This window comes from Orycteropus afer, unplaced genomic scaffold (assembly GCF_000298275.1).
Source record: "Orycteropus afer afer isolate SDZICR_OR568_19922 unplaced genomic scaffold, OryAfe1.0 scaffold00018, whole genome shotgun sequence".
Taxonomy (NCBI): domain Eukaryota; kingdom Metazoa; phylum Chordata; class Mammalia; order Tubulidentata; family Orycteropodidae; genus Orycteropus; species Orycteropus afer.
In genome coordinates this window covers 7,018,538-7,033,657 of record NW_006921605.1, presented here as the reverse complement: position 1 = coordinate 7,033,657, position 15,120 = coordinate 7,018,538, and the positions used below count along the sequence as shown (strand labels likewise).

Genomic DNA, 15,120 nt, shown 5'->3' with positions numbered 1-15,120 from the left:
TCCCGGCTCAGGCCAGATGTCTTCCGGACCCCGGCATTTACCGCGGAGAGCCTTGGAGCCTCAGCCTCTCCCCGGGGATACTCCTGAATGTGTGGCCTCGTGTGCTTGGTAGAGGGCCTCCACTCCCTGCCCCTGCAGGCTGCCCCCTTCAGGGTCCCCAGCAAAGCCTTCTCTGCTCTTGCCTGTACGGGCGGCACCTCGAGCTGTTGGCCCTTGGCCGTGGCAGCAGATGTATGCCCTCCAGGCTGGGCTGGTGAAGGCCGGGCTATGGTGCCTCCCTGCACCCTTGTCCACTCTCCCTGGGCAGTCTGGCCAGGGTCCTGCTTTCCACTTCAGCAAGAGGATGGAGCAGAGCCCCACAGCTGAGCCCCTCCACTGTGCTGCCCTCAGGCCACTGGGTCCTGGGGCCGAGGTCAGCCCTACCCCCCCTCCGTTGTGAGAATGATTCATGCTGGTGTATTTTCTACTGGAAATGAGCCTTTTAGGGATGAATGTAGATGGTTTGTATTAAACTTGTAAATTGCTTAAGAAAAGCCTGTGGCTGGTGCGGAAGTCTGCCACTCAGGACCCTGCCTAAGGCCCGGTGAGGGGCCCCCAAAGGCAGGAGGGGAGGGTCTACACCATCCACTCTCCATTCACCTTGGTGGGGCCCTTAGTCAGGCTCAGGTGCGATCTTGGGCCCTAGATCCCTGGCACAGATGCGAACACACAAATGCAAACGCGGAATGACACTTTCATTGGTGTTAGTTGAGAGGGGGAGGTTAATGGTTACAGAGCCGGGGCCTGGGCCCAGCAGGTCCAGCCTCCAGCCCCGAAGGGGACAAGGTGCTCTCGCTGTGGCCCAAAGACCCTCCTATTGCGTCCTCTCAGTTAATAGATAGAATAAATTCCATTTAAAATATACGCATTTCTCTCTGCTTAAAAATAATATTTACAGTTGAAAAAGCATGGGCTTTTGAGATCGGGGTCCTCTAACCTCCTGCCTCACACTCCCGCTGGCTCTGCCATCCAGCTGAGGGGCAGGGGCTAGCCTGGGTACTGCCACGGCCACTGCAGGCCCGTCCCTGGCCTCTTGTTCACGTGCTGTACGTGCAGCCGTGGGGAGAAGCCTGGCAGGCACCAGGGCTGAGGCTGGGCAGTCCCCACGGCTTCCTGCAGCCCAGGCCACACATAGGAGACGTGAGGGGGCAGAGGCCGACCCCAAGATTTGCCACATCCCTCTCCTGAGGAGCAAGGTCTTCCCAGGGCTGGGGTTCGATTACACGGGGGCTGGGGAGGGTCTGCTGAGATGCTACCAAAGCTTCTCAGCTGGTCAGTTTCCAGCAAGTCTCCCGGCCCGGCGGCGGCGGCTGCCCCACCATAACTGTAGTGTTGACAGCCGCTGGCCTGGTGAAGCAGGATAGGGCCCTGCTAGGGAGAGGCTCCAGCCCCGGCCAGCCCTCTGTCTCTCCTTTTGGTGGCAGGAGCTCCTTCTGTGCTGGGACAGTGGATGCCACAGGTGGAAGTGGACCCAGCTCAGTCCAGCATGGCGTCTAGCTGGTCGGCCAGGGCGTCGAACATGGTGCTGATGTCATCCAGAATGTGTTTGGTGGAGAGCCCAGGGGGGCTGCAGGGAGGGCAGGAGCTCACTCAGGTGCTGCTGCTTCCGGCCTGTGTCCCATCACCCCGGGAAGGAGCGAACTGTCCCCAAGGCCCCGATCCCCACACCCACCAAGGCAGGAGTGGCCATCACTCCCTGATGGACACGCTCACCAAGGATGCTGAGCCCAAGTGCATGTGCCCCTAAGTGGCCGCCTCCCTGCAGCTCAGGTCTGGCAGCTTGAGCACCTGGGCTCCTGTTGCACAGCGTGGCGCCCCCATCCTGGGGCTCTGCTGAGACCTGCCCTCACCCCCACATTCCCGAGCTGCGGGGTCCCCAGGAAAGGCCGTCTCTCCCACCCCGCCCAGCCCCTCACCCGGCCTGCTCCTCAGTGCCGATGGTCTTCTCCGCCACCCTCAGTGCCGCAGCCAAGGACGAGCTGGTCTGTTCCAGTCTCCGCTGGGCCCGGCCTGTGCCCGCAGCCACCGTACTCTCGGGCCTTGGTGGGGGCATTGGGCGGGGGCCGAGCCGGGGAGCCAGCTTCGGGCCAGAGAACGCCAGCTGGGTGCAGGCCACAGACACAGGCTTGGGGGCTGTACCTGCAGAGACAAGGGTGGCCTTTGATTGGCCTGGCTGGACGTACCCCTGCAGACAATGTCCTCTCCCCATAGGCCTCTATCTCCTACCTGCTCCAGGCACCTTGATGAGGGCCGTAGGGGCTGCTGGGGGCTCTGTCTCCCCGTTGTTGCTGCCTGTTAAGTGTTCCAGGCCTGGCCTGGGGCAGGGGAGTACAGGCACGGACATAGTCACAGGGCTGGGAAATGGAGGGACTGCAGCTCCGGGGGCTGGGAGGCTGCTGGGGTCTGGGCTGGGAGGGGGAGAGGCTGAGGAGGGGGCCTCGCTGGGGGTCTGGGAAGTCGGGGGAGCTGGGGAGCCGGGCATGGCACTGGCCACCCCGAAGGCCAGCAGGGCCGTCTGCAGCGGCTCTCTCTCTCGGCATTTGGGCCTCCGCTTAACAGTGTCTGACTCTGTGAGGTTGAAATCAAGGCCAGGGGGCACGGGTGTCTCTCGGGTGGGGGGCCCAGCTGGCTTTGGACGCTGTTTGATGGTCAGATTTCCCTCTTCGGCAAATGGCAGCCCTTCCCCCGAGCTGCCCCGAGATGGGGGTGTCCCCTCAGGCCCTGGCTCCTCCTCCTCCGTGTCTGAGGCAGGGCCTGCTGGGGCCGGTGGGTCAGGGGGCTCCGCGGGGCCAGCTGGTTCGCTCAGTGTTCGCCTTCGGGGCCCAGCGGCCCCTTCTGTGGGCCCGAGGTTCCCGTCCAGTGGGAGTGGCTCAGGGGAAGGGCCAGAGACAGAGCTGAGACGCTTGGGAGGTGGGGGTGGGGGTCCTTTGCGGCGGGCCCGGAGTGCAAAGGACTGACTGCGGGGAGCCCCTCGGGTGGGGGTGGGGCTGGGACTGGTCCGGGTGAGGGTGCTGCGTCCCGGTCGCCGAGTGAGGGTGGCATAGCTGCCCAAGGCACTGCCCACTGGCCCTTCAGCCTCCCCCTCGGTCTCCTCCTGGGCCGGGCCCGGCCGGCTCAGGCTGTGGGACCGCCGCTTGGGCCGAGGCGGGTCTGGGGGGGTGGCAGGGGGGCCAGCCAGGTAGGAGAAGGCCTGGGGTGCACTAGGAGGTGGCCCTGGAGCTGGGCTGGAGGGTGAGCCCTGGGGGTACATAAAGACATAAGGAGGGGGCCCTTGGCCAGAAAGTGGGGAGCAGAGCTTAGTGGGCCGCTCTATGCCTTCTGGAAGGTTCCTCTCCTGTGGGGTGCTGGGGTCTCCACCAGTGGGCTGGGGAGCCGGGTGCTCCTGTGAGTGACCGGACCCTCGTGAGCGTACCCCGATGCTCTCCTGGCTGGGGGAGCGGGCGGGCGGCAGGGGCAGTGGCTCAAGGCCACCCCCCGCCATGGCTGCTTGTAGCTCTGAGCTCAGCTCGCTGCCCTGGAAGGTGAGGAGGCGTGGGCCAGCGGCGACGGGGCCGTCCCCATTCTCCAGCCCCTCAATGGCCATCAGCTCCGGGCCCCCAGCCAGCCGACGCCCTCCTTCACCCGGCATCTCTCCCTGCAGCAGGCCCCGGCGGAGCTCCACCAGCCGTTTCACCCCCAGCATGAGCTTCTTCTGATGCCCTATGATGGGGAGAGAGGCGGCAGGGTTAGCGGGGCTGAGAAAAATCACCCTACGTCCTTCCTGAACCCTATTCTCCTCAGCCCGACCCTGAAAACTTTTTGGAGTCCCCCCAGTGGCACATGGGGGCCAGGCCCTCTCAGACCAGTCCTCACCAAGCTTGTTGACGCCAACCTCCTGCAGCTCCTCCCAGGTGAGGTCAGCCACCAGCCCCATGGAGTCGTAGCCGCTGTTTACCAGTTGCTTGTGGTACTGCGGCAGCCCCAGCGCACACAGCCACTCCAGCAGGTCCCCCTAGGAGAGCGTGCTGTCAGCGCTGGCTCCCGTCCCCCAGCAACCACACGGCCGGGGCGGGGGAGAGCCCGAGCCCCCCACCTGGCCGCCCCTCACCGGGATGTAGTTGGGCAGCCACTCGGCGATGTTGAGCTGGGCGATCTCGGAGGTGATCTTCTTCCTGTGCCCAGGCTTGGTCACCCCGATGGCCGTCAGGTCCTGCCACACAGGCTGCCCATCAGGCCCCCTCCTTGACCCACTGAGCCCTCCCAGGCCCCTCCCTGGCACGGCACCTACCTCGGGCGTCATGCGGCTGATGGTGGGCACATCGTAGCCAGCCTGCAGGAAGTGGGTCGTGTAGCTCTCCAGCTGGAACTCACTCAGCCAATTGTAAATGGCCTGGGCATCCTGGGGGGCAGAGGCAGAGGAGGCGGTGACGTGGAAAGGAGTCTCGCATACCGCCCTGTCTCCTCCATAGCCCTGCCCCGGAGGCCAGTCCAAGTAGGACTTATCCGTGCTAAGGCCCTGCCCACTCCCTCCACAGCCACCCCAGGGGGGCACACCTTCCCCTCCAGCAGCTGTTCTGGTCTCACATCCTGCGTGAAGATCTGCTCCCCAGAGTGGTAGTTGGCCAGGGGGTGGTGGCTCAGGTTGTCTTCAAGGAGGAAGGGAAATGGAATCAGAGATGGCAGGAGGAAGGGGTGCCTAGCCCTCGGCCTCCCCTGCCTCTCCCCGCTGCCCTGACCCCTGTGCCCTTCCTACCTGCCAGGGGCAGGGGGTGCAGCCCTGGTAGTGCCTGCTCCTCCGCAGCAGAGGGCAGTGGCTAAAGAGGAGGAAGAACTGACTTAGCATTTGGTAACCTGGTAGCTGGGGTTGGTCCTGGCGGGTGTCCAATTCTGCTCCCCCCTACCTGGGCATTCTCAATAAGGAGGCCGGTGCTGTGGCCGTTGGTGCCCTCGGAGCTCTGCCCGCTGCCGGCACTGCGGATGCTGCCCACACTGCCCTCGCTGCCCACGCTGTTCCTGTCACCTGCTGCAGGGGGCAGAGGCAAAGGGTTAGAGCCTCAGCTGGCCCTGCCAACAGCTGCCAGGCAGCTCGCCAAAGCCAGATGCCCACACCGGTGCCAGCGCCACCCTGTGGGAGCACATACCGGGGCTATCTGGGCTGAGACCCACTCGAGGGAGTTGGCCACAGGAGAGCAGGTCATCAGCTGGGGTCTGCAGTGTCCTGGAGAAGCCGGGGCGCAGGGGGGCAGGCGCAGAGGGGAGGCGGAGGGTGGGGATGCCCACCCGCTTGCTGACCACCTCGACGATGCCTGGAGGGAAGTAGCCCACGCGGTCGGTGCCCCTGTGGCTCTCATGGATGTGGCCCTTCCAACGGCCGTCGGGATGCTGCTCCAGTACCTGCAGCAGGTGGGACGGTCACTGCCTGCCCCGAGCACAGCGCCTGGTACACAGTCGGTGCCAAATAGGGAACAGGGCCATTTGTCTCCGCACAGGACTCCTGTGCTGGGTCCCTCACCGTGATGACATCCCCGGCCCGGACATTGAGGGCAGTGGGGTCGTGCAGGTTCCAAAAATCCTTCAGTGCCCGTACCTTCAGGATCCCAGAGGCCTCTAAGAAAAGGGGGAGGACGTCCGTCACCTGAGGGTTCTCAGGGCACCTTCTTGGCCCTCCTGTTCCCTTCACGCGCCGCCCCCCATGCTCCAACCCCACCTTTCCCTGCAGCATGCCCCTGTGACCAGCCCCAGGCCCGGAGGGTGACAGCCCACCCCTACGTATCTGCTGCCCCTCCGCTTCCAGGCATCTACAGCGGCAGCCCCAGGCACCTCCCGCTCCCCCTCCACTGAAGCCCAGCTGGGTCCGCCCTGCCACTGACCCCGAAGGAGCTGCTTGATTTCCCGGCTGGCTTGGGAGGTGGTGAACTGGTTCACGATGTCCAGTGCTGTCTGGTTGTACGTGTTCCGGATATTCACATCTACCCCGCCCTGCACACAACACAGCAGCTGAGTGCCTGCCGAGCTCTTGACCTGTCACCTCTCCCCGACACGTCCCCACCACCCTAGAGCATTTTCAAATATTACAGGTGACAACAGAGACAGGGTTAAGGGCTGTTAAGGTCACCCAGCCGGCCAGAGGCAGAGCCGGGACCAGAGCCAGGCCAGTCTAGCTGGATCTGGCAACCTTAGCCCCGGCCTCGGTGCCACTCACAGGGAAGTTAAGTTTCGTCCATGCGAGACTCCTCCATGCTTGCTGTGGCGGCCTCCCTCCCGCATCGTCCCCAGTCCCACCCCATGCTGCCAGCCGCTCTTGGCACACAGAAGGGCTTAGTGGACACCTGCTGGGTGGCCTGGCAGTGGGTGCGTCTCTGAGGCTCACACCCACCTCCAGGAGCAGCCGCACCACCTCAGTCTTGCCGTACAGAGCCGCCTCGTGGAGGGCTGTGCCGGTCTTGGTCTGGCGATTTATCTCAATCCCAGCCCTCAGGAGCTGCCTGTGGTGGGGACAGTGAGTCATCAGGGTGGGGGTGGGGGAGAGTGTAAGACAGGAAGCCACGGTGAAGCTGGAAGATGTTCTCCAGCCAGGGCAAAGAGGTCAACGGGGGGGGGGGGCTCTGAGGGGTCACTGATGGTGCCACAGGAGGGTGAGGAGGAAGCGGGGGTGCCAGCAGGTACCTAATGACCTCTCTGTGGCCGTTCTTGGCAGCCAAGTGCAGGGGCGTGGTGTAGTTGGGGTCACACGGGTCCTTGGCCTCACCCTCTAGCAGTGCTACACACAGGTGGCTGTTTAGGAGCAGCTGTGTCACCTAGAACAAGCAGCACCCAGTTACAGCCTTCTCCCAGGCCCCCAGGTGCCTAGGACCTGACATCCCTGGGGCTGCGGGCCTCACCTTAAGCCGCCCAAACTCACAGGCCAGGTCCAGGGGCGTCTTCTTGGCCTTGCTGACCAGACAGGGGTTTGACTGGTGCTGCAGGAGCATCTCTGACTGGGGTCGGGGGAGCCAGGGGCGCCAGGTGAGCCAGGCCAGCCCCCATGCCACCCTGGCCCCCTCACCCTCAGCCCTTGTGGGGGGCTCCCGTACCACTTCATAGTGTCCGTACTGCGCAGCCAAATGCAGCGGGATCTGCCCATCCAGTGAGGCAGCGTTGACAGCCGCAGAGGCCCGCAGCAGCAGCCTCACAGGCTCCAGCCGGCCTTGCCAGGCTGCATAGTGCAGCGGGCGCATGCCTGGTGGGAGGGAAGGGGTTTCTGAGGGAGGAGTACAATTCTACTCTAACACACAAGTCAGGGTCCACCCTACAGCCACCGGTTTAACAATGCGCCCAGAGCGAGCCCTCTGACCCCAGCATCTCACCGTTGCTGTCCTTGATGTCAACGGTGGCCTGAGCCTCCAGCAGCAGAGCAATGAGCTCCAGGCTGCCCCCCAAGGCAGCGTGGTGAAGCGCAGAGAATCTGGCATATGGGGGACCAGGGCGGGGGTGTCAGTGAGCAGCCCCACCCCCCAAATCCTGGTCTTCCACACCCCATCTCCATCGCTGGGGCTGGCAGGGTGGGTGACTTGCCCACTGTGGCCTGCCATCCCCCCCGCCCCTCCCCGCCACCCGCCCAGCCGTGGGAGCGCAGCTCAGGCCGGGGATGAAAGGGCCCAGTGTCTGCCGCTCAGAGGCCTGTTTGTCTGCGTCCCCCCAGCCGGCCCAGGGGAGGGGCCGTGGGAGCAGGGCCCGAGGGCTCCTACCCTCCAGGGAGAAAAGGGGGCCTAGTGGGAATCTGACCTTAGGAGGCCCCTCGGAGAGGCACCAGGGCCCCTGCCCCAAGCTCAGGGCCAGTTCCATAGGTGGGTCGGCAGGACCCATCCCTCGCACCCTATCCAGGCAGGGCTGAAGCTCTCAGCAAACACACTTCAAGGATCAAGTCTGACCTCAAGCCCCAGGGTCTTTCCTACCCCCACTCCCCCAGGAACCCCTACAGCTCCTGGAAGGGGGGCTCTCACTCACCCATCAGCATCTTGGTAGTTCACGTTCAGTTTCTTGGTGGAGCCGAGGAGCTCTGGAGTCAAGGTGAAGGAGGTCAGGAACTAGCTACCAACCTCACCCTCACCTCCACCCTCCCCCGGGGCCCTCTGCCACCCACCTCTCAGAGCCCCACTGACCTCTTGGGGTGCAGGAGAGCACCTGTCCCATGACCCCCTCCCAGTCTTGGCCCTGTGGCTCTCAGGCTGACCACTGGCCCACCCGCCTGCCCGCCTCAGGCACAGCTTTCAGGGAGCCAGCACTGCCACTGCACAGCCCAGTTCGCTTATAGAGCTGAAGGAGGTGGGTGAGGCTGGCACGCTGCGCCTGGGCCAGACAGGCCCACGGAGCACATGGTTAGCATTCCTGCCTGGAGGGGCCAAGGAGGGAGCCCCATTGTCCTCCCGGGCAGAGGAGCGGAGGCCCCAGAGGAAGGAGAGGGGATGCTAGGTGTTCAAGAATGGGAGCAGGAGGCCCAATCAGTGCCGGGGCTGGAGTCGAGGGCACCGTGCTGGCTGGGGTACATTGGAGTGGGCCATGGTGATGAAGGTGGTGGCAAACAGACCTGCACCCAGCCCTGGCTCTGCGTGATTGGCACTTAACCTCTCAACCTCAGTGCCCTCATCTGTAAAATGGGCTGATCAAAGCGCCTGCCTCACAGGGTCCTGGACACAGGGCCTGGCCCTGGTCAGCAAGCAAACCATTTAGTCCCTGGGCGGGACGAGTAGTTTGCACCTGGCTACATAACAGCAACAACTAACCAAAAGTTGGTGATTTACACTCAGAAAGAGATCAAAATTGGAGAGCCTAGACAGAGCGGGAGGGAAAACATGGAACAAAATTCAAAAATGCAAAAATGACCAGAATTATTGGTTAGATAGACTAGTGGAACCCTCAAGACTATGGCCCCAGGTTATCCTTTGGGCCTGGAACTGGACTCACTTCCATGGATTAGCTCTCAGCCAAACAGTAGAGAGGCCTACCTGGAGAACACCTACCCTAGGGAGACGCACCCACCTACTCTAGGGGAGAAGCACCCCCTAGATCCATCAACTGTGAGCCACAGAGGAGGCTGGGCACAAGGAAGGCAGGGATAAGAAGGGCACAGTGAAGGGGCAGTCACAGGGAGGAGAGGGGAGGAGAGCTGTTCATGGTTGGGGATCGCAATCAGTGCCATGAAACCAAACGTGTATGAACTGTTGAAAGTAAAACGAATCTGCTTTGTAAATCTGCACCCAAAGCGCAATAAAATACTAAAAAATAAACAAAAAAATACCTTGGTGGTCTGGACCCACCCAGTGGCACTGTGGAAGAAAAGCCTGGCAATGTTTCTGGAAAGGTCACAGCCTGGGAAGCCCTATGGAGCTCAGTTCTACTCTGTAACACGGGGTCGCCGTGAATTGGGATCAACTAGACACTAACAGGTTCACTTTGTTTTTTATCCCCATCGCACACTCCTTACTGGTTAGCGATTATCATCCAGATGTTAGCCTCAGTGAAAATTTAAGAAGCTGGTCAAATTCCCCACTCTCCCAGGATCCCAGCGGTTTCTCAGCCTGCCCTGGGTAACTGCTAACTGCACCCACAGTCTCCCAACTGAGCTGCCCACACCCCAGGCAGAGGGCTGTCCTTGGCTGGTGGCAAGAGAAGCTACTGGTGCAGCAGCAGGCTGTTCGTCCCTCTCTCCGGACAGGAGTGGTGTAGGTGTGGGAGCCTGGCAGGGTGGGGACGGGACGGTCTTTGCATTGGGGAGAAGAGAGGGGCAAGCCTGTCTCGGGCGGCCCTGCCTTCTGTTAGAACCCACCCCTCCCGGGAAGGAAGAGGCCTAGCTCACCCTGAGCCAGGCAGGGTGCCAGGCACGCTGGTCCAGGCCTGCCCCCCGGCCCTGGTGGGCCCCTGAATGCCCTAGCAGCCTCGGCAAGGCAGGGCTTCATTCCAGCAGGGAGGGATCAGGCATGGGGGAGCAGCATGGGGTGGGTGGGGAGGGGACCGCTACAGCCAAGGCTGAGCCGAGCTGCTGCGTTACTCCAATAACGTAAATAGAGCCAGAGTGACAGGGGAGCAGAGGAAGGGCCCCGGGCCCCCCGGACCTCCCTATGAAGTTGGCCACACAGAGCTACTCAGGACAGTGAGAAGAATGGGAGCTTGGGAGCAGGAAGTGCGGGGGTCAAATCTTCCCTTGGCCACTTGCTGGCTGCCACCTGCACCTCTCCGAGACTCAGTGCAGATCATCAGGGCCTGAAAGTCGTCAGAGATGGTCAGCAGGAAAAGAGACACAGAAGGCCCTTCAACTCACCACCCGACCAGCTCTGGATGGCCTGGGATGGACAGCTCTATGGCGGGATGCAGTCCCTCCAGGGAGGGGCAGAACAACGTGACAGGAGGGTCTGGAACAGGGGCAGGGCGGCCCGGGTGGCTCCCGTTCTTCTAGAACAATGGCCGGAAGGGCAGTCCAGGGAGAGGCTCAGTGACTGGGCTTGGGACCTTGGTGGAGGCTGGAGGGGCTGGGTTCCTGGCGGTGGCCCCAGGCACTTCCCCTGCGACACAACCTTCTTCCCTCGCCTAGGGGTGGAGGTGGAAGGGTCAGTCCTGATTTAGGCCTGGCAGCGGATGTGAGCTCAGCTGGTCACCTCCAGCCCCCTCCATTTCCTTTGGCCAAAGAAGGGGACAGCAAGGAAAGGGTGGGAGAGAGAGGGAGGGAGGGGCAGGGGCAAGGCCGGGGCGACTGCACCCTCTCCTCCCAGCCACCTGCTCCTTGAAGATGGTCTGCAGTGGGGGGGGGGGGGAATGCCAGTTCCCCGTGACCAAATGCAGGAGGCCAAGGGAACCCCTCTCTCCTGCTTTCTCTTTGGATAAACAGAAAGCTCTGGAATAAGAGAGGGGAACCCTGAGACCTGCCTTCCAGCAGCTTCCTTGCGCCTCTGTGGAATGGAACAGGAGTCAGTTCCCAGCCCTCCTGCAGAGAGCAGCTTTAGAATCATCTGGAGAATTTTCTAAACTACAGCCTCAGACTCTTCTGGAAGGTTCTAGTGGTAAGGGGAGTCCAGGGAGTCTGCATTTTTAGAACACGCCCCAGGGAAGCCTAACTGGAAACCGTACAAGAGCAAGGGGAGAGGGCATAGGCTTGTCTCCGATGTGCCACCACAGCTGTATGACCTTGAGCAAGTCACAAACCCTCTAAGAGTGTTGGTTTCCTTATCGGTGAAATGACGCAAGAATATTGATCTCACAGGGGGCGTCCCTGGGTGGGCAACGCACTCAGCTTCTAACTGAAAGACAGGTTTGAGTCCACCCAATGGTGCCTAGGAAGAGAGCCTTGGCAACCTCCTTCTGAAAACCCAGTCAATGTAAACCCAGTGGGCACAGGTCTACTCTGACACACGTCGCCAGCAAGCAGAATTGACTAGATGCCAAATGGCATCTCACAGGGATGTTGAAAGGATTAGAGCATTTTGCAAACTGCTGTGGTTATGTGCCAGAATTCCACAATTCTGATTCTGACATGGTGACCCCATGTAGAACTGCCCTATAGGGTTTCCAAGGCTGGGGTACAGTGGTTAAGGCATGTGGCTGCTAACCAAAAGGTCAGTGGTTCGAACCCACCAGGTACTCCATGGAAGAAAGATGAGGCGGTCTGCTTCCATGAAGAGTTACAGGCTTGGAAACCCAACCAGATTGGCTATGAGTTGGAAGCGACTCTATGGCAGTGAGTTTGGTTGTTTGGTTCAATCTTTACAGATCAACAGGTCTGTCTTCCGCAGAGCAGCTGGTGGGTTTGAATGACTGATTTTTTTTTTTTTTTTTTGGGTTAACAGCCGAACGCTTAACCATTGCACCACCAGGGCTCCTCTTGCCAACTACAAGGCTTGCAAATGCCATCAGCATTCTCACTTTTGTCACCAGCTTCCCCAGTTGCTCAGAGGACTGGGAGGGGAGGCCTCCGGAGGAGTGCCCGGGGCCCTGCCACCCTGTGCAAGGTGTCTGAAGGGGCGAATTCTCCTCTTTGTGGGTGTAGGACCACATCTCTTTCTCTAGATATGGTTCCTGCAGGACACAGGGAACTTTCTCTGAGCTAAGGAGCCGGGCTGAGGTTCCCCACCTCCAGCTTCCACATGCCAACCTGCCTGCTCTCCGAGGGCCTCACTTTGAGGTCCCAGGACTGTGAGGCAGCACCAGCTCGACCAAGGCCCACTGGGCAGGGAGCCAAAAACAACACCGGAGGGGAGGGGAGTGGCTCCTTCTCAGACCTCCCTGTGGCCAGCAGAACACCTTCCCTCAGGCTGTTCACCTTGTACCCACTTCTCCAGGGCACAGAGACCACCCCACATCTGTGCATCCCCTGGGGTGCAACTGAGCATACACATGTGCACAACTGCCAGGGAGCAGGCTCTGGCCCTGAAAATCCTTCCTTCAGGCACCCCACGCCCCCAGTTGTGGGTGGAATAATTAGGCATCTTCAGGTAGCCTGGGGGCTCCTTCCTGTGCACATGGCCAAGATGTGTCTTGGGGTTAGAGCCCCAGCACCCTGGGGAGACCCTCTCCTCCAGGAAACTCCTCCCCCAGCTCCAGTCTGGTGGCAGACACCACCTCCTGCCCCTCGTGGTCTAAGAATTCAAAAGGGACAAGTCTAGTGACCACCTGGGACAGCTCCGAGATCTTGCCCCAAAACTCAGAGGTCCGTTCTCTGGGGGTCTCTCCACTGACGGACCCAGGGGAGGGGCTCAGGAGTGGCCTCTACAATGTCAGGACTGGATCTGCCAGGCTGTGGAGAAGCCTTCAGGAAACCAGTTTTGACCACACACCCCAGGGGACACAGGCAGCTAAGGGAACAAGAGATACAGGCACAAGGGAAAGAGGTGTTCGCAAGGGGCTAAAGAATGCTTAACTTTTTAAAAAATGTATCTTCTTGCAAACATTCCATTGAGGAAGACAAAACTAAAGGGATGCTCCAATTGAAGGGTCTCTCTTGCTCTCTTTCTCTTTATTCAGTCTCTCCCAACCCAATGCCAGGCACCCCATGGCTCCAAAGAACACAGATTAGAAACCACCTGGTAGAAGCAACTCCATAAAGAGCTCTGGTGCCTAAGGCATCTGACTGCTAACAAGAAGGCCAGCAGTTCAAACCCATCAGCTACTCTGTGGAAGGAAGATGGGGCAAACTAATTTGACTCAATGGCAGTGATTTTTTTTTTTTTTAAGAAGAAACTCTACAAGGGCAAGAACTTTCGTCTGTTTTGTTGACTGCAACAGCCCAATGCTTAGAAGAGAGCCTGGCACATAATAGGCACTCAATAAAAGTCTGCATGAAAACATTTCAAACATCTTACTTTACAGATGAAGAACCAGAAGACCAGAGAGGTTAAGTGATTTACCCCAAGGATACACAGTAAGGAGACCCAATTTCCTCTCAGTTTCTCCCATCCAGATGCACTTTCTTATCTAGAACAAAACAGTCTTTCTACCCCAAGTCCCCAGATCACCATTACCCCCAAGTCTCTCTCTGCAACCTGACTCAGGAACATGACTCAGCTGACAATTACCCTACCAGGTACTCACTGGTCTTTGCGGCCTTGACCTTAGCCACCAGCTTCTGCACACCGGTCACATCCCCATTCTTGACGGCAAGGATCAAGTCCTGCTCACGACCCATTGTGACCCCTGGCCAGAGCTCTGGGCTCAGAGGTCCACAGCAGAAGCAGGGAAGGTGGTCCAAGCCAAGGAGTCAGGGTGCCATCGCTTGGCCCCTGGAGGGCTAGGGGTCCTGAGGGGTGGGTCCGGTGCCCCAAGCAGTGGGCTCTCGATGGGGGCTGACAGTGCCCCCTCAAGGTGCTCCGAGTGCCGCCACTACAAGCAGGAAAGCTGATCTCTGAGGAGGTGGAGGTGGCATGGAAATCTGGACAGATCTCGGTTTGCAGCTTCTGTCGGCCCTGGAACAGGCCAGGACTGGCACGCCACTCTGCTTGGCTTGGGAGCGCCAGTGCCCACCCAGAGAGCAGCCAGCATTCCCTTGGGCCTCGGACAGCAGCCGTGGACACGTCTCAGGGGTCTGGCAAGGCTGCCACAGCCTGCAAAGGTCCCAGAAGCAGAGCTCAGATGCTGAGCTGAGCAGGGCTTCCAGGAAGCCCCCAAACCACCCAGGGTCAAGGGAGGGGCGCGGGGGGAGCCACCTGGAGAGAACGTGGAAGGGGTAGGTTGGGTGCTGGGAAGGGAGGCTGAGCGACCTGTGCCCCAGGGTACCTGGCAGCACATCAGCCTTGGACAGGAGAGTCCTGGCAGGGTGACACGCAGGGGCAGGCTGGGCCAGCAGCCTGTTCTCCACAGCCTGAGGCCTCAACACCCACAGACAACTGGCGGGCCAGGAAGTGGGGCCTGGGCAGGTAAGGCATGGAGACAGCAGTCGCTCCCAAGGCAGGTGCCTGACCCCAGACACCTTCCTACCTAAGTCTGACTTCAACAGCTGAGTGCTCTGGCTAGGGCGCTTTATGTGGATCGATGTGGGGAGCAGATGGCCACCCATTTCAGGTGGGAGGGTCTGCCTGCTGAACACAGACTTTCCAGCACCTGTTGCTGACCCATCCTTAACTCCCATGTGGGTGGGGGAGCAGTTGGGCAGATACAAGGGCTGGGGCACAGCAGGCAAAAGGGGTTCCCTGCCCCCCGCAAGCCTGAACCTGAGGCCCACAGCGGCAAAGCTGCCGTCAGATCCTCCGTGGCGGTGAATTTGCCACCCAGTCCTGTGGCATGAAGACCGTGAAGGCCTGGGGCGCTGGCTGGGGACGCCCCCAAAATGTCTCAAGCCCAAAGCAAAGGGCACTGCCCCTCATGGCCCACGGCGGACAGTGCCTGGGGTCGGGCTGGCTCCCCCGCCCCCCGGAATGCCCCTCCAGCGCCGCGCGACCTCCAGCCCAGCCCAGCCCAGGCCGACGGAGGAACAAAGCGGCGGGAAGGATCCGGAGGGCCGAGCGCCGGGGGGATCCGTGCTGGAGGACGGGAAAAGGGGGCGCGAGGAGGACGGAAGGAGCAGGGAGATGGAGGCGCCCGCCGATCCCACAGGAAAAGTTAGTTTGTGCCCGCCCCCAAGGGCGCTGACCCCCGCGCGGG

The 15,120-nt window shown here is 60.9% G+C and overlaps 1 protein-coding gene across 1 annotated transcript; it reads right to left on the bottom strand.

The window, feature by feature from the left end:
* Window positions 1-1,515: 1,515 nt before the first annotated feature.
* On the bottom strand, window positions 1,516-13,669 carry CASKIN2 (CASK interacting protein 2). Its single transcript, XM_007959651.2, has 19 exons — window positions 13,576-13,669; window positions 8,005-8,056; window positions 7,365-7,462; window positions 7,092-7,237; window positions 6,900-6,995; window positions 6,685-6,815; window positions 6,395-6,503; window positions 5,889-5,997; window positions 5,531-5,625; window positions 5,160-5,412; window positions 4,920-5,041; window positions 4,772-4,832; window positions 4,573-4,664; window positions 4,307-4,417; window positions 4,127-4,228; window positions 3,892-4,030; window positions 2,266-3,738; window positions 1,956-2,178; window positions 1,516-1,606 (listed from the first exon to the last, which is right to left on the bottom strand). Exons 1-19 carry the CDS (start codon window positions 13,667-13,669, stop codon window positions 1,516-1,518), a joined length of 3,597 nt encoding a protein of 1,198 aa, XP_007957842.1.
* Between the last annotated feature and the right edge of the window lie 1,451 nt (window positions 13,670-15,120).